We start from the raw sequence: 21,932 nt of genomic DNA, 5'->3' as shown, positions 1-21,932 counted from the left end.
AAGGAATCAGGTAATTCACTATCTTACTGCATCATGCATCATTATCCATTAACTGATGTATAATGTAGTGAGTATTCACTCCAGTAGAGCTACACTACTTTGTGATACTGAATTTCTTCTAAATACCTCATTCAAAACCTAGTCTACTATTTTATTGCCTGGGTACTGGGCCAGCTCTAGTGAATATACTGAAATAAATAAATGGTTAGAGCTTTTTAAAAGTCAGATCTGTACTTGAGCATCAGAGCTGTGACCAACCAGAAAAGGCCACTTCATTCATTCTCTACATTGATCTCCCAATCCAACATCACCATCAGCCAAAGCCAGTATTACACTGCTGAGCAGCTAAGCCTGGTATTACAGCACAGATTTAGCTCACAAAATTACTGAAAAATAAAAACCACCAAGTCATTTTATCTTGAAAACCTAGTCTGGAATTCATAAGCATAGTAATTGCAGTCTGATTTGTTTAGTAGCAGTGTTTAGTTCCAGTAAAATCCACAAAAGAATTTAAAATGAATTTTTAAAGGCCAATTTCCTAATGGGCAGACTGAGGGAATGCTTTTTAAAGGCCATATTAACCATGAAATCACTATGTGATAAAAGCCCAGTGTAATAAAACGTGGAGTTTGGCCGTAAAAACCTAAATTTAGAATTGCTTGATCACTAATTTGCTTGGAAAGCTGCAGATGAAGGCACTGTGATGCTTGTTTTCCTCTTCTCCCCTGCAGAAAGGCTTCACACAAGGCAAAATTAAAGGGATTTAGGACTGGAGTGGGGTATTCCTTAACTGCTCAGACTGTGCTGGTCCCAGCTGAACAGTGAGTTTGCTGGTGAGTTCTCCCGCCAAAGGCTCTGTGCTTAAATTAAATGTGAAAGAGAATCAAGAGAAACATTTGCTGGAGTACAAAAAGGACTTGTTTACTTTTGCAAAGCAAGTGGTTTTAATAAAAACTTGATGACACTTACTGCACATTACAAAGAGCAGAACACTGGTCCTGTGCCAGGACAGACACTCCGAGTGCAGCTTTGGGCTTTATAATTCTTTCCTTTTTTCACTGTGATCTGGGCCTCTTTTTTACAACCCCTTATATTTAACATATTCCAAAGGGATACATCTGGTCCAGGAACACAGTTAGCATATTGCTTATAAACTAATTTGCACGGGCTTTATTTGTAATCAACTAGAGGCCAGGAAGAAACTGTTAATGTCTGGTAAAGGGAAAACCATTTATATGATGATGAAATATGTAAAAGAAACAAGTTGGCTCTGTCCTGCTCCGAGCCCTGTGACCTGTAAGTGCCAGGCATCCCATTTCACCTGCCTTCTTTTTTTTGTGTGTTTTGTTTCATATCAAGAACACAGTACATTTTTAGAGAAACAATACCTTTACTACAAAACCATGTAAAGGATTATATACAAAATGGTTACTGGAATTTGGTTTTGTACTGCAGTGACAGAAATAACTAGCTGCTGACATTTATTTACGCTTCCTTAATACTAAGTACATCACACCACTGATCAGGGTAAAGGCAAACGCAATCCAGGCTAAGACAAAGGAATAGCCATATTGGCCTTTAGAAACTTCCATCATATATTCATAGCTCTGGTGCAGTTCTTCATGCCTGTCTGTATAAATGGAAGCTGCAATCATAACACACAGACCTGGAGGAGGAAGAAAATAGTACAGTTTAGCATCTTGAAATACTATCAGTATATATATAACTATTCACTGTCTCTCTTCTGTCAGCTGCTTCCATCAATGTCCTTTCTTTGCAGACACTAGTCTTCCATCCTCAGACTAACCTGGAAGCATTTCAGGACATATTCTGAGTTTCTTTGGCATAGATTAAATTTGAAGTGCTGTTGTGGATCTGTGTCCTTTGCAGTGAACAGAAAACAATTCTGAACATCTGGATAGTTCTAAAGACTGACAAAAAATGGAGTAACAATTACAGAGTTATTTAATTTGTTCAAGAAGTTCAGAATCTCAAATTCTTTCCCTTCCAAGTTTAAATGACTTTATCCTGAGCAGTGATGACATCCACGTTTTAACTGCCTCAATATTAACAGAATGGAGCAGTTCACTGTTTAAACAAATATGAAGGATAAGCTACGGCCTCAGGAGCCCTATGAATTCCTCGTGCAGCTCATTCTTTTTGAAACCTTTTTCCCCTTCCCTTTCCTACTTTCACGAAAACATCATTAAAGTTACAAGTGTTGAAAAATCACTCACACGACAGGAGCTGGATGATTGAGGTTAACACAAATCTTTCTCCTTGCTTGAGACGGAAGAGTTGAAGAATGAAAACCAGAAATGCCACACAACAGAAAATAGTAGATAGGATCATGGCAGCCTGAACAGCCTGAATCGATTGATACTCTGCAGAAACAAAAGCAGCCTTGATTAAAAATAGTTCCTCTCCTTGGCTCCTCCTGCAGTGAGGGGCAGAGCTATGTCCTGTAAGCAGTTCAGCAGAGACAGCAAACCAGTTGTGAATTGCCATAGGGCGGCTCTTCCCTGCTTCCTTGGTATTGATGCAGCCAGTGGGTTTGAGGGCTCTCACTCGGCACAGAAGATTGCTCTGATTTGGATTTTTGTCCTGTCAATTACTTCCCTGTAACCAGGAGCTAAAGTAACCAATACATTTTTAATAGGTGAAGCTGCTTTGTGTACCTTGGCAGCCACGCCCCAGCCAGGCTGAGCTCCTGTGGCCCCCCTGCTCCAGCACAGCCACTGCAGTCAGAGCTCCGGGACCAGCAGACATTCCTGAGCTCCCCGTCATCCACCAGTCTGGGGACTTACCTGCAGTGGATGCACAGCAATACATTCGATGCAAACCCTTAAACCTGTGTTAGCTGAGATATGTCTGTGTGTGATGGATCATCTCACTGCAGGTTAGAGGCCCTGAACCAACCCGAGGCCTCGAAGCAAAATTGCTTCATGGGTACACAGCTCTTCAAATTATCTACCTCTTCAATATACACCCAGGTTGAAAGTGTAGAAACAAAGCAAATGTAACATTTGGGAACACATTTATTTTTTGTAAAGCAGGATGCTGCTCTAGGTTGTATATTAAGGCTCCTTTTTAAAACTCCAGCCTGTGTTCTTTCTTCCACTTTTCCCCCCATTCTTGTGTACAGCCAGTATTTTTAGGTTCTTCTTTGCAGTTCAATTCTGAGGCAAATTCTGTCACTTCAGTCACCTTCAGATGACTTTGCTGGTTTTACCTGATGTAATTTTTTAACAACTCTTTAGCACTTCTTGTTAGTTGTTTGTGTTTACTCTCTTACACTGGGCTATTAAGTGCATGTGACAGTTCCTTCTGCTTTCCTATCGCAGAAACTGTTGGAACAGCTGCTTTTCCAAACTGATAAACCAGTATTAAAGTTTTTAGAAGACCTGTGCAGTTAGAGCATGCAGATTTTTGAACAATTACATTATTGCCCCTGCAATAATAGCAATTCATAGCAATTTCACCAGACCTGCTAAAGGAACAGAGACATAGGCATGGAGAGACACTCACCTCTGAACTGATCAGTAATAGCCATGCAGGTGCTAGTATTTGTGATGCACATTCTCCAGACATCTGTAGAAAAGTTATCTCCTACCCACCAGGCCTGAAAAATAAAAGTAAAGCGCTCTTACAGGAAAAAAATTCAAAAAATCCCACAGAACTCCTTAGTTGTCCACCAATTGTACAACAGCTGGAACGATTTTCTGTTCATTTTTGATACTTAACCAAACTAAATTTGAGATTTAATGGCATTTTGGAATAAGGAGGTATATCATCCACATGTCATTCTCATTTTATACTTCTGTAAGGTAGGAAAGGAAATCTTAAACATCCCAAAGCACAAGGGATTTCCACTGTTTGGGCAGAAATTTTGGGTAGTCAGTGACTGCTCTCTCCGTAAGACACCTAGACAAGATCTGCTTTGTACATCCAGACCCTGTTTAGGATGCACACCTCCCTGAAGGCACAGCATTTGCTAATTTGCAGGAAACAGCAGGGTCTATGAAACAGAATCCTTTATAAATGTTGTGGTTCCTGGCACTGAACTGATGAATCTCAATGTAATGCAGCTGTGCTGTCAATGGACAAATGGACAAATGCAGTATGAACACTCTGGCATCTGACAAATTAAGATCCTCCTGTGGTATTTCTGTTTTGAGGTTTTAACATTCAAGGCAAAATGGCACTGCAGTGCCTGAACAGATTTTTATGGTAGCCTGGAAAACGACAAGCACTCCACACAAGTGGCATTTCCTCAGGAAACCCATTCCCGTTCCAATAGCTACCCAGGCCTTTGTTTTGACTAGAGTTGTACAAAATATGACTTTTAAATATGACTCCTGGTAAGATCTGCTGCTTAAATAGCCATTCCAGAAACCTCACAGCTTACTGTGCAGCTTTGCAAACAATACTGCAGTAAAAACTATAATATATTATGGTAGCAGGAATATGTGTAATAACAATGGTGTGTTTTAAGAAAAAGCATTACTCAGGATTCCATTCATCTGGATTTTGCAGTCCAAGTTCAATATATTATTTTTCAGCTCTGAGCACTATATAATCTTTTCAGAGTTATTTTCATGACTATAAAAAGCCTCTGAAGATCATAAAATCTAACGGAAGGTGGTTGCACAGGTTAAGTTTGCAATTGTTAAAAAGCAGCTAATGACAAAGCAGGGGTTTATTTCTGTAATAATTTGGTTTGTATGTAGCAGGCTTGAACTAAGAATAAGTTGCTTTGCTCACTGTCCTTGCTTTCTAAATATTCGAAGGAGCAGGGTAAGACAACCTGCTCTAGTGCTCAATTAATGACCTACCTCCATGGAACAAATCAACCAGCTGACTGAAAGATAACATCTGAGTTTGTACAATTTTGCAAGAAATAGTTGTGGATAACACATCCTTTCACTTGAGGCATAGTCTTGGAAATGACTGTGGGATTCAAACCAACTTCACTCAACAGTGAAGTATTTTCAGCAGCAAATTTTTTAATCCCCAAAGCCTGTACACACCAGACCTCTTGGAGAAAGAAAGAGCACAGACTACCGATCAGGACAGTGGGCTGTTTTGGAAAGAGGAAAATTCAGTTAAAAGCTAGATGTAAATACTGGAAGGGAAATTCTTTCTGGTCACAAAAATAAAATGGAAATTTGAAAAGAATACAATAGAAATTGTTCTAAAACTTTGTGCTGAAACTGCGTCAGCTGAATGGGCACAGATACATTCGTGGGGTCTCTCATGATTTAAATGGGCATCTTGGACAACCATTTCTGAGGCAAAGCACATCTTGACTGAAATTATCCCCACACATTTAGTCATGAGCTGTTTGACTCCATATACTTGACATAAAAGGACAGTAGATTTCCCCCCATTTTCCTCATATCCAGCTGAACAAGTCCCATAGCTCCACCTGACATGATTTCAATAAGCAAGTTGAAGACAACTAAAGAAGAAAAACTCAATTTTTATGAAGCAAAGAAACACCTGCATGTTTGAGAGAAAAAGAGAAGAAATGGCACTTACATTGTCAATAGTTGAGATGAACAGCAGTGCTGCTGAGGTTATGTGAAACACAATAATGAAAGCCAGGAGAATCAACATCCTTGCTCTGTGGAGGCTTTGGTCTGAGATCAATCTGTCAAACAGAAGGGCAAATAGGAACAATCTTTAACAGCTGTCAGGGACTCAAGCTGCAGTTACACTGCTTCACTGGGGCTGTGAGCAGCCAAGGTCAGCATCAGTGCATTTCAGAGTGAGGTGCTGTTCAGTCAGGAACACCAGATGCAGTTTGAGTTCCACAGCACATGTTCTATCTCCAGAGATTCTTAACTGGCATCACAGGTGTTAAAATGAATCACAACTTGAAATGCAGCCAAGAGGTGCATTTTGCAACCTTCCAGGGAGATGGCTGCAGTGAACAAAGAGAAGTTTCTTTCTGTGTGCTTCTCCAGCAAGGATGGAAGAGTCCTTCATGTTAGCTTTTAGAGCAGTGCTGTTCAAATTACAGCCTCACATGCACATGATGCTGGAATTTCCACTGGCTATAGCAAAGTCTTGTTTCAACCATCCTTCCCAAGATTTCAAAAGGATGCTTGGAGAACAAAATTAAGTGCATGAAGAACTACCTCCTAGATTTAGTAACAACTGTGTTGTAGCTTAGGTCTCATGTCATTTGTTCATATAGTTACAAGTTTTATCCACTAAATAATGTAATGCCTAAGGACTATCATTTTCTTCAATATATTGCCTCGGCTGGTAGGGCTGAATAAACCCACTAGTCCTGTAATAGCCCAGTTAGTTATTTTATGTTCAGTCACTTCATACTCTCTATAGGCTACCAATTATCTTCATAGCTTATCCAACCCACTTCCTACAATTTCACATTTCACACACACACAAAATATTCTTAAGTACAAAGGAACCAGAAACTGCAAGCACAAAACAAATACTGTTACTAATAGATAAAAGTGCAATTGCTTGGTATATCTATTCTTCCTGTGTAGAAATGCTTGACAATTAATATATGCTATAAGGAATGTGCAGTCTTGCAGATCTTCTCTTTGCATTTAAGGTGCACAGTTCTGTACATTATCTGCATGTTATCACACATTAATGCATGTTTCTCCTCTTCCTTTGCTTTGGACACATCTCATGTCAAATGATCTATTCACATAACAGAAATACCCAGAAGAAAGGGCAGTTATGATTTTTTTTTTCAGGACTTCCGTGATTTTTTTTTAATGTCTAATCCCCTTTCTTCTGCTATTTACTAGAATTGTAAACCACATGGATAATTTAACCAAATAAAAGGCCTATTTTGACAGCATTTTTAAAGCAGCTCCCCTGCAAGTCCCACTAGGTCATAATATAACTACTCTGCAAAACTTCAACAAAACCATAATTGACAGTGTAAGAACACATTCAAGTGAGACAAAAATTCCAGACTAATCCTTTACATCTCCACTGCAGTACAGTATTAAAACAAGATCAAAGGCAAACAGTATTAAAGTGTTTTTGAGAGAAATGATGGGATAACCTTATAGCCATATCTAATTGCAATGACTGAATGGGAAAGCCAAGTCAAATCCTAAAATAGGAAAAGCAGCTACTCAAGTTTGTATTCCTTCCCATTTCCTCTCTGTTAAACTTTGCCTTCTTGGTCACAACAAAGAACAGAAAGTGGCAATTTCCTCCAAGGAGCCCAATCTACTGCATGACTCAAGGTCCTCTGAATGCAGTTCTGCTTCTAGAAGTGTCATTCATGGCTCTCAATCGAGCCTTGCTTGAATGAAAGGAAGGAAGAAGGAAAAGAAGATATTTTGTGGGTTTGTATAATGCCACATCAAAATATTTTCATTGTGAAATGTACCAGTGTTTGCACAGCACCCTCTTGTCTTGTGGCTGGTTTCTTTCTGAGATTCATTTCTTGCACTGATGGTATCTAAGCAGACAATAATGCAACAGTCATTTGCCATATAAGGAGAGAGAATCAAATTGTACTCAGTATTACTTTAAGAATAACAATACAATTTCATCTTATTACATGAAGTATCACAAAGTAAGAGAGACCGAAAAACGTAACCTAATTAAAACCAATCTTGCAAAATCAAGACTTGTCAGCACAGAAAAATCCACTTAATCTTCAGTCAAGTCAGTGTTTTTGTTTTACTGTTTTCAGCCATAAACAGAAGTGTTTCAAACAGGATGGATAAACATGTATGGCTGATGAGGAGAAGAGAACATTTTATGTTTTACCCAAATAAAGCCAAGATTAAATGAAGCAGATTTTTGTTTTGTGTGCACACAGATACATGCACACAGGGATACACTGGGGGAAAGGAAGGAAAGGCCATTTCCAAGTAATTAATACCAGGAAAAGACAGCAAGAATCGGTTATCCAGGAGAGATCCAGAGAAACTGTGTGATCTGTGGGCAGGAAGCAAAGAGCAGCTGTCCTCTCCTATGATGCAGCCAAGCAATGACAGAGAAGCTACTACAGAATCTGCCTCCCTCTGAAGGCAGAAATTCTGGACTTCATCTCTCAGAGGGAACTATTAGTCCTCCTTCACTCCAGACAATGCTGAAATTTAAAAGCTCACTTTGGAGACTCAAGATCCTTCCACTCCCTCAGCAAGAACCTCTTCCTCCTGCAAGGACAGAGCCTGGTACCTCTCCCAGCAGCAGGCAGCTCCTTTCCTCTCCCTATGAGCAAGGGAGGGAACAGTTAAGTCTTCACATGGAGAACTTCTGAGAACACGCTTTGCATTAAGATTCAGAATTCTAATAACGTATTACTAACCAAACACTTGGTTACATCCTATTCTGCAGACTAGCTGGACTCCTCTTTGCTTCTTATTCACCATCAACTGTTTCTCCAGGGCTTTCCTCAGGTTCACAATTGTTCCCAGTTCTTTTCTCAGCAGCTGAAGCCCCTTTGGAAGCTGCCACCTGCCAGGGGCTTTTGCCTCACTCTTTTACAATGGAGGGTACCTGCATGAGCAAACTGCTGTTTAACCTGCCTGAACCAATTCTGCTCAACAGAACCACCAGCACTTTGGGTTAGATTAAAATCCTATCTTCTCTTACATTTTATTTAGTTAATTTATGCAAAATATTCCTTAAAAGGTGTTGTCTATAAAAACAGCAAATACATTTTTAAATCACCTAAATTTGGGAATCTTGTACTTTGCACTATTCAGTGAATGGGAATCTGCAAACAGCTGTATTAAGAAGATGCATAGAAATGATCAGACTCTTTCAAGTAAAACTCTGGTATTAATGTGTGATGTGATAGGGGCTCTGTAGTAATTTTTTCCATTGCTGTTTAGCAGCTTTGGAAGCATTGCCCTATTATCAGTGCTAATACATGCTGCTTTAAAGGCTTCTTGCTCTTGCAGGAGTCTTCTCTTAAATGAATCAATGCTCAACTCTTCTGGTTTAGTCTCTTGATTACAGGTAAAATGAAAAAAAGCTCCCTGGGCAGAGTGATTTTTCACTTTCCCTCATTTGCAGTGATACACATTGTGCTCTCAAGTCAGGGAGTTCATGATTTTAAGTACATTGCCTTTAGGCACAGATATCATTCATCATTTCCCAAAGTGGTTTGAATTCTTTTAATAGATTTCACACACACACACGTAAGAGAAAGACTTTTTGGACACGCTAAACTATCTTTTAACAGAGATGATGGAGCCACTCTTCTCAGAAGTACATGATGAAAAGACTAGAGGCAACAGCCACAAGTTGCAACAAGGAACACTCCAATTGTGAAAAAAAGTATTAATTATATTCAATGAGCATGATCAAGAACTGGAACAGAGCCCAAGAGGCTGTGGGATCTCCATTCTTGGACATTTTCCTAACTTGACTGAAGCAAGGCCCAGAACGTCCTGAACTAATCCCCTGCTTGGAGTAGGAGTCTGCACTAGAGACCTTCAGAGGCCCCTTCCAGCTCTGCTCTCCTGTCAACCTGCAGCTATTTCAGCAACCTCCCTCCACCAACCTCCAGCAAAGCTCTGACAAAAAAGAACATAAGATTTGACTTAGCTCATCACCTGTGACATTAAAACCACATTTGAGTGCCGCAGTAAGAATGACATTGGATGCCAACATGAATTCTTTCAATTGCAAGCCTCAGCACTAAATACCACTTCACAAAGGATGGGGTAAGGCAGAAATGCACAGCTACTGCTGAGCAGCAAGTGCAGACTGCCACTGAAGGGAGTTATGAGAATCCCACTGAACAATCCAGATTTGCTGTGGTAATAAGGTTTCCCACAAATGCTGTTCAGTTGCAGGACACTTACACAAAACACATTGAAAACAGAAAGCCAGTTGTATTAACAACAACAATTTTTTTTTGCAATGGGTGCAGAAGAACTGTTTCTGGGTAATATTCCAGTGCTACCTTGTTTTGCACAGGAGGATAAGCACAGCAGTCACCCTTCTCTTGAATCCCCCAGTAATACAGACTGTTAGAAGCAGTAGTTTGGCACCTCCCATGTGAGAGCCTGATGTGCTTTACAAGAAGTGGCTAAGAAGGGCTCTAATCTTCTGGACAGGCAGAGACAAGTACCTTCATACGAGATAAAACAGTACAACAATCACAGAAAGTGCACAGTAAAATAAGGTATCCAGGCCAGCGTTTCCAACACTTCTGTACTGTACTGAGCAAACATGTTACAAAAGTGGATTGCCTCCCTATGTCAAATTACACATGCACACACCCTCCTGCAAGAAAAGCCTCAGTTTATCTTTAAGGTAAAGTTTATCTTTAATGTCCATCAGTAGAAAGAAACATGACTATTTGATTTTTTTTCTGCTGTTTAGTACAGCAAGTAAGTAAAAATGAAAACAGTCTTTGATGGTTCTTAGCAGAAGTTTTATCACTGCTTTCCAGCCCAGATGTCATCTCCACAACACATGCTTGCATTCCTTCCCATGCAGTTCAGCTCTGCTGCCAGGCTGTTTCTCATGTTTGTGCATACTTGATTTTTGCAACCAGAGAAACACGTACATAGTACAGTCTGTTTATCCTGTGCTCATTTGCATTGGAAAGGCTCAAGCTTACCCTCCAACACTGGCTGCTGCCCTCACTTCCTAAGATCAAGTCAGGCTCTTCTATCATCTCTGAGTCCATGTATGAGAAAATCTCCACACAGACAACCCTGGTTTATGCTCAGAAGCAGTGAAATCACTGCAGAACAGCTCCTGCTCTGTGCAGACCAAAGCTGGGGTGTGCAGACTGCTCCTCACCCACGTTTAGTGTGCTGGAAAGACACACCCAAGAGAAGGGGCAGAGGATCCTGCTGAACGAGTTCCCAGATCTGCAGCTCTCGGTGCTGAGATGTTTCACTGCAACTCGAACAGCAGGTCCTTGGGCCATCAACAAGCACCCGGCTCAGCTGAACTTTCTTGAGGTCACTGGTGTAACACTGAATCAAAGCAAACCTTCTTCATTATCAATTCTTCTGCCCCTCAGTGCTATAATTAAGAGTGAATATGTGAATTTAGAAGAAAAAGTTTGTATACTTGTAGCATGAAGTCTGTCATCTTGTGATGCATCACAAGATGTTTGGATTTACATGATGATCATTTCGTCTTGCTCTGAGTTCTTGTGCCACATTTCCTGGTGTCTCATGACAGAGAACTCAGAAGTTGGCTCACATTTTGCCTGTACCATTGTCTCTAAACTTGCATAAAACTCCCTGGTTTATAAGGAACAGAGTAATACTGTTAACTTTCTTTTTTTTTTTTCTTTTACCAACTATGAAGCATTCTGTTTTTCTTATGTGATTCTCAGAACTGGAACCAAAAGTGAAATAAGTTCAGAAGGCAGAGTTTCTCCCAAACCAGCAAAAGCTCTGAGGATTTCAACAATCCTCTAATGCCTAAATATGAAACAAAATAAAGGACGAGAAAATCAGGAAATGCAATACCAAGGGAATAATTACACCAGTTGAAACAACTTACTCCAGTTTCTTTATTCTTTCTACCTGTGTTAATTTAACAGTTGGGAGCACCAACATCAGAAGATATAATTTGGAGTATATTCCTTAAAACGAGGCAGGTAATACCCAAACTCATACTTTATTTCTATGCTTTGCTCTTTCAGTGCTCTCAAGCTGACTATTGCTGTCACCCTGCTGACAGTCTGTGATACCTGTACATTCATCCATCCTTTCTGCAATTTCCACTGGATCACCTGCCTGGCATTTTTTGTTGCTGCAGAGTTAACCTGCCCACATGCCCGAGCTGCAAGGCTGCCCTGACACAGGTGCCCAGCACAGCTCCCCATCCTCACTGTCCTCACTGCCCTCACACCCCCAGGGGCTGCTGAGCTCTTGCCCTGCTGCCACACATCTGGATCCTGTCCACGTCAGCTACAGAAGAACCCTTCAATCATGCAAGAAATCTGGAAAGGATAAGCACATCTTGTACTTTTCTTTCTCCTTTTTTTTTCCTGTGTCAGCAATGCATATTGGAAAACACAACTAAAGCAATCTGGTTTTATTTCACATGATGACTGTGGAGCCTTACTTCAAGGAATGAGTCTTTAAACATTTCATAGGACAAGGAGTGCTAATCTTAAAGCCAACACTGCAGGTAGGTTTATAAACAGCATGCAAAGGCTTTGCTGACAAGAATCCCTGAAAAATATATTGATAGTTCTCTGGTGCATGAAGTGAACTGCTACTATTAGAGCTCACAGGTGCACAAACTACATAGAAAATGAGGTTTTGCTTCTATTAAAGTCTTATTTATAAACATAACTCAGTAATTAACAATATAGGTCCGCCAACAGATGTGGAAGTCTCTGTACTTGTGCTCACATATTCTGTGTTCAGGGAACTGAACAGATTGTAGAACTGGACCCTCTCCAACCTATTCTTCATGTTCAAGTGTACATTCAAATCCTGACCTGCTTTCCTGCTCAGGTGTTACCCAGCTAACAGGCAGGACAGAGACAGTATGTCCTCCTTCAGCAGTGATCTCTTTGGCCAGCCAGGAGACCTCCAAGAGGCACTGGTGGGCTCTGAGTAGAGCTCTCCAACACTGAATGGAGACCCAGGAGGGAAGTGCAAAGGAAGAGTGACAGTCTGTGCAGCAGATGGGCTCCCACCCAATTTCTTCCTGGTATGAAGCTAAGAGTTGCTCTTCATGAAATAAAATTTCACCCCCACTGCTTGATGCTGGACTTGGAATCAAGAGGACTAAGTGTCCTGTCAGCCCCTACATGGCACAGACACCATCAGCTCTTTTTATGATCAATCACTGAGAATGCACTCAAGCCCATAGCTCTTTGTGCTACCTGTTTTATGTGGAAGGAAGAGAGCTTGTCATTTCCAGCTGCTTTTCAAAGTCCTTCCTCACAAAGCAAGGAAATCAGAAGGAAATGAATCAGTGTTCCCTGCACTCAACCATAGTAAGGCAAAAAAAAAAAATCAATACAGCAAAAATTAATCCACACCACTTTCTAGAGCTCCATTTGAATTACAACATTTATGTTTTTTTAAGTCAATGGCAGAAAATGAAAGTAGAGTCATCCTGTCAGATCTGGATTTGTTGGTGCCCTTGCAGCAGGCAGTGTTAAGACCCAGCAACCTCCACCACAATTACATTTAATTTGTTGTATTTTGATAGTGAAATACAGGGGCTTTGAGACAAACTGGCAAAACATAGTATGACCTAGTTTTTATCCATCTTCTTGCAGAAAATCTTGCCTTGCAACCAAAGCCCTGAGGTCTGCTTTGTGTGTGCACCACAACTAATATAAATGTGCACCTATAGCTTAGTCAAACCTTTTTTTATTACAGGGATGTCTGTCCATCCTACTGGTAGTGCTGGCACTCCCTGTGCAACAGCAAACTTATAGTGAACAAGCTCATGTTCTTGGCCTACCTATCACCCAGGTGTGAGGGGATGCTGAAATACCCATCCAGCTCTTTCTGAATTGCCTTCATAAACACTAAATCTGGGCTCCTCCTCAGAAATCCTACCTAGTTACCAAAAGTGAAACAGATGGTGCTTACAGTCAGGTCTGGCAGATCTTCCCTGGACCTCCTCCCTTCTCACCTCATTCTCCTCATTAGACCTGTGCTGTCAAGACAGAACTCCAAAGTCTGGGAAATTATAACCCTGCTGTTCCATACATTTTCAAAAAACCCAAGAAACAAATTGCAGCAAAAATGCAAAGTGCTAGCTTTGAGTACAGAGACCCAAAGAAGCTGACGTTTCTAATTTCTTAGGAATGCCTTTAATAAAGTTTTGACCCAGGGATGCCAGCACTGCTGCCACTTCTGGAACTCTGTCAGTCATTTATTTGCAAACAAGTCTGGACTGGGTTTAGACTTGCCCTACCACTCCTTGCACTATGGTCCTGCTTTGTGCACTGCAGAGGAAAATCACTCTGCCATGAAGCCTTTGTGGGCAGACTGAGCAGAAGAAAACCAGCAGGACCTCTGGGCAAACAGGAATACAATGCCCTGTTGGGGGGTGGGGAAGTGTCACTTACAGGGAAAATGTGCCTTTTGACGTCTTACCTGAAAATCCTAACAAAAATAAAAATAGCCTGACGCTTAAAAAAAATCAAGATACATTTATTCAAACACTTTATCAAAACCTGGAAGAGAAACAGAACAGCCACTATATGCTGAGAAGACAATTTAGCAGGTACAGAAGTCAGCTGCCTGCACTGGCAGACCCTTGACTACAGGATAGCTGAATTATAGTCTTTAAGCCTTCATCTTCTCAAAGGTGCTCTTTAGAGGGTTATGTGTGTTCAGCAGAGAGACAATGTTTTTCCTCCTCCTCTAGCAGCACTAACCAGCATCTTCCTCAAAAGTAAGTATTTTATGTAGTATTCTTTTTCCCTACAGCACTTTCTCTTGTAACTGTATTTTTATGCTAGATAATCTCAGATTTAAGCTGTCCTATGTCTACATCTAAATCCCAACACAACCCACAGTGGTGTAAGGCAGGCTGCCATATTACTAAATAACACCTGAAAGGGTTACAATTAATCTCTTAATTCCCATCATAATCATTCCCTAAGTCATCCACCCGCTCCTCTTCCACCTTCAGTTTATGCTGAGCATCACATACCTTTGGGAAATGCTAACAAAAAATGGTCTTTAATCAAAGATACCCCATGGATCAAGAGATCAGTTCTCAAAGGGCATGTATTGTTTAAGAAAACCCAGCAGCAATTTGAAAGAAGGAACTGCTTTTGTACTGCAGTTTCTGATTTCTTACAAAACATAAATGTATTCTCTGAGCTTTCACAAAGGCAGCTGCAAAACATGTTACAAAATGTTTGTAACTTGAAGTATGTATGGGTAGAGCTTAACTGTATTCTTAGGAAATGAAGAAAAGCAGGCATTATTTCAGGTGTTCAATGCATCTCCTCTGTTCAAGCCGGTTTGCTTGTTGTGCACCAGATACGACTTCAGTACAAACAAAGTTGAGGTATACATTAAAACCTTCTTAACAATCAAACTGGCCTAAAAGTACTAAAAGCTTGTTTTCCTAAGCTTAACAAGTCAAGAACGTCTCGTTCTGACTTGTTCATTTTCAAAGATGAAGACAGACTGGGGATATACCTGCTTGCAGGTCAAGGCAAACACATAGAAGGAAAAAGAACTATTTAATTTACAGATTAAATAAATGGCTATAAGTCAGGTGTGAGCACATTTAGGATGTAAATTATAACTCTTAGAGCTATCACGTTCTGGAACAACCTTACAATCACCACAGCATAGGAAAAAGAGACCAGCCTCCACAAAAAAACGATTTATGTGATCCAGTATCGTAGACTTGGTGTCCTGAGAGGACCCTCCAGCTCTGCACTCCTGTGAAGCCCATCCCAACAGTTTCTCTGAGCTCTCTGTCTGTTTTCAAGAGGCTTTTGCACGATACCCATGCCCTTGGCACTCTGCTGGATTCTCTCCTCTCCTGCAAAGACTTGAGGTGCTGCTGGGAGCAGAGCTGCCTGTTGGGCAGTGCAGTAACACGGGGTGATCATGGCAACACACAACCAGCCTTAAGGCAGGATTAGTTTCTCAGGTGGGTGGCAAAGCTTCAAAGAGACAGCAAGGCCTGTCCCCCTTGTCTGAGGGTGACCTAAGGGCTACTGTTGCCTCCCAACACTCAAGGGCAGTGGTCAGGAACCACAGAGGTCTTCACAGCCTGCTGGCACAGCCCTGCCTCTGGCTCAGGGAATCAGCCGTTCCACGGAGCTGGACAAAGACCCGGGGCTCACTGATAAGCTATTCAAGCTATGAGGACCTCCTGGGAACCTGCTTCTGAGGCAAATAGCTGAAGTGAGGTGTGGCCGGGCCTCACCCCTGCTCAATCACTGCGTGGCCACATTTCAGTGTCAAGGTTGTCCCTGTTCAATACCTTGGCAGGGCAGGGAGTGACAGACCAAGAATCATACCAGACCTTCTACAGGTTGACAGATTAAATGTATCCTCAGTCTTAGTCAACGAGAAGAAAGAAGAGGAAAAAAAGTATACCTGCAGCACTGACTACACATTAACACAGTTCTGAGAGCAAATCTCAGACCCTGGAGTCTACTCACTACAGACTGCTGCTTATCCAGAGATTATTCCAGATACAACAGAACGGCTCGAGTGATTTATGCTGTTCCACCTAATTAACCAACAAACAAAAGCAGAAAAGGTCTGTCTTTCCAGATCGAAAGCAATGCATTTAATTCTGTAGAAATGAAAGCTGATATTGTTTTAACTTTGGCAGATGCTCTGTGGAAATCGCTAGCAATGAAATGTGTTGCATTCGCTGTTGTAAAATTTTCAAACTGCTTGTTTTGATTTGGCTTTGACTATCTCTGTATTGAGAAATTTCGGTTTTAGTTATTTCAGAGTTTACACATCATCTATCAAGAGTGTGAAAATACATTTCTATTGATGGTACAACAGTTGGCTATAAAATAGAGCAAACTCTTCCACAACTACTACTACTTTGTTTCGCAGCAACACTGCAGCATATGACTGAATACCCAGCCGACGTCCAGAATGCCGTTTCTACGTTTTAATTTGCAACGGGCACAATTAAAGTAAAACTTTAGGGTTCCTATGTGAACATTACAAGTCCAGGTTGAAGGATTTCTAACCCTTGTTTGAGCACACTCACTGCACAGCTCTTCTACACTCTGCTGTTGGATGGGAACAGCCCAGTCACCTCTGCCTGCCCCACCTCAGCTCTGCTCTACCCTGTGGCTCCACCTTGGCCAGGCTGGGGGCCCCTGGAGTGCTGGGTCCCTGCAGAGCCACATTTCACAGCAGCATCAGTGCCCCTCAAAGGCACATCAAGCCCTCTGGCATGTGACAGATGGGCAGGCTCAGCAGCTGGTTTGTTGTTTCTGTGGACTGAGCAGTGCCAGCCCTAGAGAGCAGGTGAGTCAGCAGAGACCACTATCAGCAGATGCAGCTCAGCAGAGACATCCACAGCCTCTGGAAGGCTGCTTTCTGTATGGAAGAAGACCAGAATTTTGGTGTATTTCAGGACACTTAAACACCTGCATCAAACACCTGAGGGAGTGTTCATACTGCCCACCTTGGCTGTTTATGGCCTGTGGAGTTCCAAACACAGTGTAGCCTTTAAGAATCAGTGCAGTAAAGCATAAATATATATCCTATAGCCATCTCTAAGGGGTATTTGAGTCAGGCCACTTTCTGCCCCACCTACAGACTCCTGTGAAGATCTCTTCACAGCCAGAGGGTTGTATTTTAAGGTCACACCCAAATTATGAGGCTTCACCTGGCATGCACATACCATCATTAAACCTGCCCATGAAACTTCATCGGCAAAATAAAAAGGCGTAATTACATTTTCCCCATTCAGTGAAGAAATAATAATTCCTTTGATGGATGAATTCAGGACATCAGGCTTTCCCTTGAATCCCACCCAGCAAGATTTATTTTCTAAGAATTAAGATGCTTATCTTCCTAATGAAGCCATGAGCATCACCTGACATTTTGATATATTTTACAAAATTATCTTCTCTTTAAAATGGCAAAGCTTTCAACAAAAACAGTGAAGACTTAAACTCCACTGCAAAGATCACTGGTTTGCTTTGAGGATCCAAAAACCAAACAAACCTTAACAAACAGCTCCATGAATGGAATTCCTTAGTGTTGTGCTTATGTTTCCCCTGCATTCCCTCTGAGACCACTGTGATTTCAATAAAAGCTGTGCATTCCTTTCTACTTTCAAATTTGGCTGTGCTGAAGTATCGCATGGATTTTACATAAAATGTTTGCTTTGCTTCAGAGTAAATCTCTTTCTTATTGGTTCCTGTGTAACACAGTGCCTCATTCTGCTGGGTCTTCTTCCAACAGGAACATGGAGGAGGACCTGGCAAGTACATCTGCCAGCTAGCAATATAAAAGATCTTGTCCCCAGAGACCTATTTATCTCTTTAATTAAACACATTCTTGTACTGATTTATGTGGTGATGGCATGTCTTACATGATGCTCAAGACACAAATAGAACATGAAGTGCCAGTGGAAAACCAAAATATACTCAGGCCACTGAGGTGAAAAGGGAAGAGTCTCCTTGTGCTGCCTTGTGCTAATTTTTAAATGGACAGGGAAACAGCATCATGAAAGGAGACAGACTACAACAACATACTTAGCAAAAGTGGAGGAAAGTCTTGCTTGTCTAAATATCCACATGAGACTAATGAGTACAACATTCTTCTTCTAATCAGTGCAGGAATGTCAAACCCAAGATGGGAAACAACCTTGAGACAAACAAGACAACAAATTAAAGAGAAAGACACAAGGCAACTGTGGAGCAAGAGATGCTAATAAAGCAAGAGGGGTCGAGTGCATTAACTGAAAGTGGGTATAAGATGGAGATCTTAATTTCTTCAAGCATTGTTGGTCAGCAACAATAACTACAGCACCTAAGAACTGAGGCAGAATCCTTGTCTAAGAGAACGATGTTGCAGCAGCCTTCAGTCTTGACCTGCTCAGTCTGTTGAACAACTTCCTTTATTAGCAAGGTTTTAAATCTGTGTAAGCAAATAGAATTCACTGTTTTTCCTCGCTGGCAGATCCACAGCATAATCAACACTGTTTGTGTGCTTACGATAGAAGTCTTTCCAGACCACAAATAAAGAATACAACACCAGTAGTGTCTTGTCTACTGACTGTAAGTTGTTTTTATTTTGAATTATATTAACAGACCATTTTCCTTCCCCAGTGAGTATACTAACAAGAAACTGATCACCTCCTAAGAGTTTTCAGGTTATTGCTCCATTTCATCTCAGTTAATGTTGATGGCTATTGGCAGAGTAATTCCTGGATTCCCAGCTGGGCAGACAGATGACCTGGTAACATCCATGTCAGCCACACAGCTGGCACGATAAAATCTGTACACATCTTTATTCAGCATAAAGGATGAGTCTTCCCTCAGATATCCCAACAGTATTTCCTAACTCAACTCTACAAGCTCACAAAGGGATTTAGAGGACGGTAATAGTTCTTTCTTTCGATGTCTTTGAAGCAAAGGTCAGGTCCTTACATCTTATGCTGAATAAACTCATATCAGCTTCTGGTGACCATGGTTTTTCCCTATATCTTTGTTTCCACTCCCACTCTGATGTCACCAGCTGTGCTAAGTAGCTGTACTCCAGCTGCATTCCCTAGGATGGTATCTGTCACACACTCCCAAAAAAATAGCAGGACTCTCCAGCAAACTGCAGTTCATGCTTCTTCCCTCAGTGAAACTCATGCCCAATAGTCCCCTTCCATTTGTGTGGGTTCCTGCCTGCCCACGTCTGCAGCCACCTGGCATCTCAGCTCTGGCAGTCCAGCTACACAGCTCCTTCCTGAGCTTAACCTACCTGGACAGCAAAGCCTTCAAAATCAACATCCTACAGCAGGTCTGAATGAAGGAGTCATTACAGACTACTTTTATTTGACAGGAAAAAAAAAAATGCTCAGGCAGGCAAGAAGGCTTATTTTACATAGGTAACACACCAGCACTGTACAGAGTCTGAAAGTAAGTGAAGAGAAAGTTCCACTTTTTCTGATGGAGATTAGCCAACCATAGCTGTTTATTTTCAAAGTTCCTAAAGAAAACTCCAAGAAAATCCAGTGTATATTTTAAAGCTACTCAGTGGGTTTCTTCACAGCCCTGTATCAAGTCAGAAGATACTTCTAAGATGTTCAACTACAACAATAACTGATCATTTACATACTATAACCAGGTGCTTGGAAAAAAACGGATCTTCCTGCACCATGTGAACAAAGTACTTCTGCCAAGAAACTAACAGAGAAACGCAGCTGCAGGTTTCTTAGTGGCAGATTCTGTGAGTAGGAGCAAGCCCTGTCTGCTGAGGAAGGGCCAGCAGTGCTCTATTCTTCCTAGAAATGTCCAAACAAGGAGCTGACCTCTCAAATTCAATACTCAATATTGCAGGCAACCCATATCACCGAGAGCTGCCTGTCTGGTATCTGGCACACAACCTCTCCAGTGTAAGTGGGACATTACTTACAGATAAAAACCACCAGCGAGTGAAACTGCAGTTTGACTCAAGCAGAAAAACGTTTAACGCTGGCAAAAACTTCATAAAAATCTGCGCTGAATTACATCTAAGTGTATTTTCCTTCCACTGGGGGGACGGGGGGGGGAGCAGCTGCCAAGAGCAGCCACACGTTACTGCAGCACACGCGAACTCCGCCGAAAGTTCATTACAGAAGAGAACAGAAAGCAAAGCAAAGCAACCATCCCGCGGAGAGCGCGAACTTTCCGCCGGCTTGGCCCGGCCCGGAGTGCTGGCGAGGAGCCCCTCGGCCCGGCCCGCTCCCCCTCCCCGACGGCCGCAGCCCCCGGGGCGAGGCAGCGAGGCCGGGGCTCCGCGACAGCGGGGCCGCTCTCCCCGCCCGGGCCGGCCACGGCGCGGCACCGAAATAAAACGCGTTTCGCAGTAAACAAACCCGTGATTTTTATTTTTTTTATTTTTTTCCCCCTTTTTCTGCGGCTTCTTCCTCCCCGCTCCCCCCAGCGCGCCCCGCTCCCCCCGCATCCCCGCGGTACTCACGGGCGCGGGCCGGGGGCAGCTCTCCGCGGGCTGCGACCGTCTGGCGGCGGTGCCTCCGCCCGCCCTCCCTGCGGGAATGATGTCAGCGGCGGCTGGGTGTGGAACCGGAGCGGCTTTCAAAAGTGCCCCCCGGCAGCTGGCGGCGGGAGAAGGGGTGTGAGCGTGTGTGTGGCTGAGAGAGTGCGCGGGCACGGAGGGAGGGAGGGAGGGAGGGAGGGACGGGGCGCGCACGGGAGGAACTTTTCCCCGCCCGTTCCCACTCGGAGGCGGGCGGGCATCCAGCCGCGCCGCCCGGCCCTGCCCGGGGGCGCTCGGCTCGCCGTACCCCGCGGCCGGTCCCGGTCCCAGTCCCAGTCCCATTCCTGCTCTCAGTCCTGGTCCCAGCAGCGCAGCCCCCGCCCCTCCCCGGGTCGCGGCGCCTGGACGGGGCGCACGGGATGCCACCAACCGGGCGCTTGTCCCTGTCCCCGGGGCTGGGCGGCGCTGAGCCTCCCGCAGGAGTGACTCGGTACTCCCGAGCGCCCAGCAGGATCGTCCGGGGGAGCCGCGCACGGCGAGGGGCGGCGGTGCCTCCCGGGCGTGGGACGGGCGGGACGGGCGGTGGCAGCGGGGCCAGGGCTTTCCCGGGAAGGACGGGGCGATGCTCAGGGCGGAGCCCCCTCACAGGAGCGGTCTGAGGGGGAAGGAGTCGCGGCTCCCAAAGCGGCCTGGGGAGACTTCCCGGGGCTGGCAGCGATCCCGTCCCGGGGAGGGAGGGCGCGAAGGCTCCACTTCGAGCCGGTCGAGCTCCGGCCGCTGCTGCCGGGTCCTCCCGTCACCCATCAGCGCCGGGAGGGTGCCCCTTCCCTCGGCTGTGAACGGATCCCTCGCTGAGGGACGAGCCCGGGGCCGCCCCGAGCGGCAGCAAGTGCCATGTTGGGGCAGAGCCGCCCTGGCCCGGAGCCCGGCACGCCAGGCTGCCATCGCTGGTCTGGGCTTGTTCGTCACGGAGGAAAAAGTGCGTGTGTGTGTGTGTAGAGCTGAGGAAATCTGCGCTCGTAAAGCCATGCCCGGGCAGCAGGTGAGAGCGGGGTCACTGCCCGCGCCTCTCAAGCTCCCCTCTCCTGGAGGGGTTCGCTGACCATCATCGCCCCTGGCAAACATTGCGTTTCCAGCTTCGTTTTAACAAAATATCTGATAAAGGAGATAAAATAATTGCCCTCTTCAGCGGGGTGATAATATTTACTCTGACTTGCAAGCAGGATGAAGACCGTAATTCGGTTTTTTGGCTGCCTGGCAGGTTTTAGTGTTGGTGCAGCCTCTTTGCTTGCTCCGAGGGCTGAAAGGTCTCACCTGCCCTTA

The 21,932-nt window shown here is 43.5% G+C and overlaps 1 protein-coding gene across 1 annotated transcript; it reads right to left on the bottom strand.

Annotated features, from left to right (window-relative positions):
* Positions 1–1,370: 1,370 nt before the first annotated feature.
* Positions 1,371–20,764, bottom strand: EMP2 (epithelial membrane protein 2). Its single transcript, XM_050317785.1, has 5 exons — positions 20,592–20,764; positions 5,542–5,653; positions 3,529–3,622; positions 2,238–2,384; positions 1,371–1,666 (listed from the first exon to the last, which is right to left on the bottom strand). The coding sequence occupies exons 2-5, from the start codon at positions 5,617–5,619 to the stop codon at positions 1,482–1,484; spliced, it is 504 nt and encodes a 167-aa protein (XP_050173742.1). The 5' UTR covers positions 5,620–5,653; positions 20,592–20,764; the 3' UTR covers positions 1,371–1,481.
* Between the last annotated feature and the right edge of the window lie 1,168 nt (positions 20,765–21,932).

This window comes from Myiozetetes cayanensis, unplaced genomic scaffold (assembly GCF_022539395.1).
Source record: "Myiozetetes cayanensis isolate MyiCay16 unplaced genomic scaffold, myiCay2020 scf20-37, whole genome shotgun sequence".
NCBI lineage: Eukaryota > Metazoa > Chordata > Aves > Passeriformes > Tyrannidae > Myiozetetes > Myiozetetes cayanensis.
Note: the sequence above shows the minus strand (reverse complement) of the source record. Positions and strands in the feature narration are given on the sequence as shown.

Coding starts and splice junctions, on each gene's coding strand:
- EMP2 (XM_050317785.1), bottom strand. CDS start 5,619: ATGTTGATTCTCCTGGCTTTCATTATTGTGTTTCACATAACCTCAGCA. Junction 3,623..5,541: donor TCATCTCAACTATTGACAAT/GTAAGTGCCATT, acceptor TTTATTTTTCAG/GCCTGGTGGGTAGGAGATAA. Junction 2,385..3,528: donor TATTACTGATCAGTTCAGAG/GTGAGTGTCTCT, acceptor TTGTTTCTGCAG/AGTATCAATCGATTCAGGCT.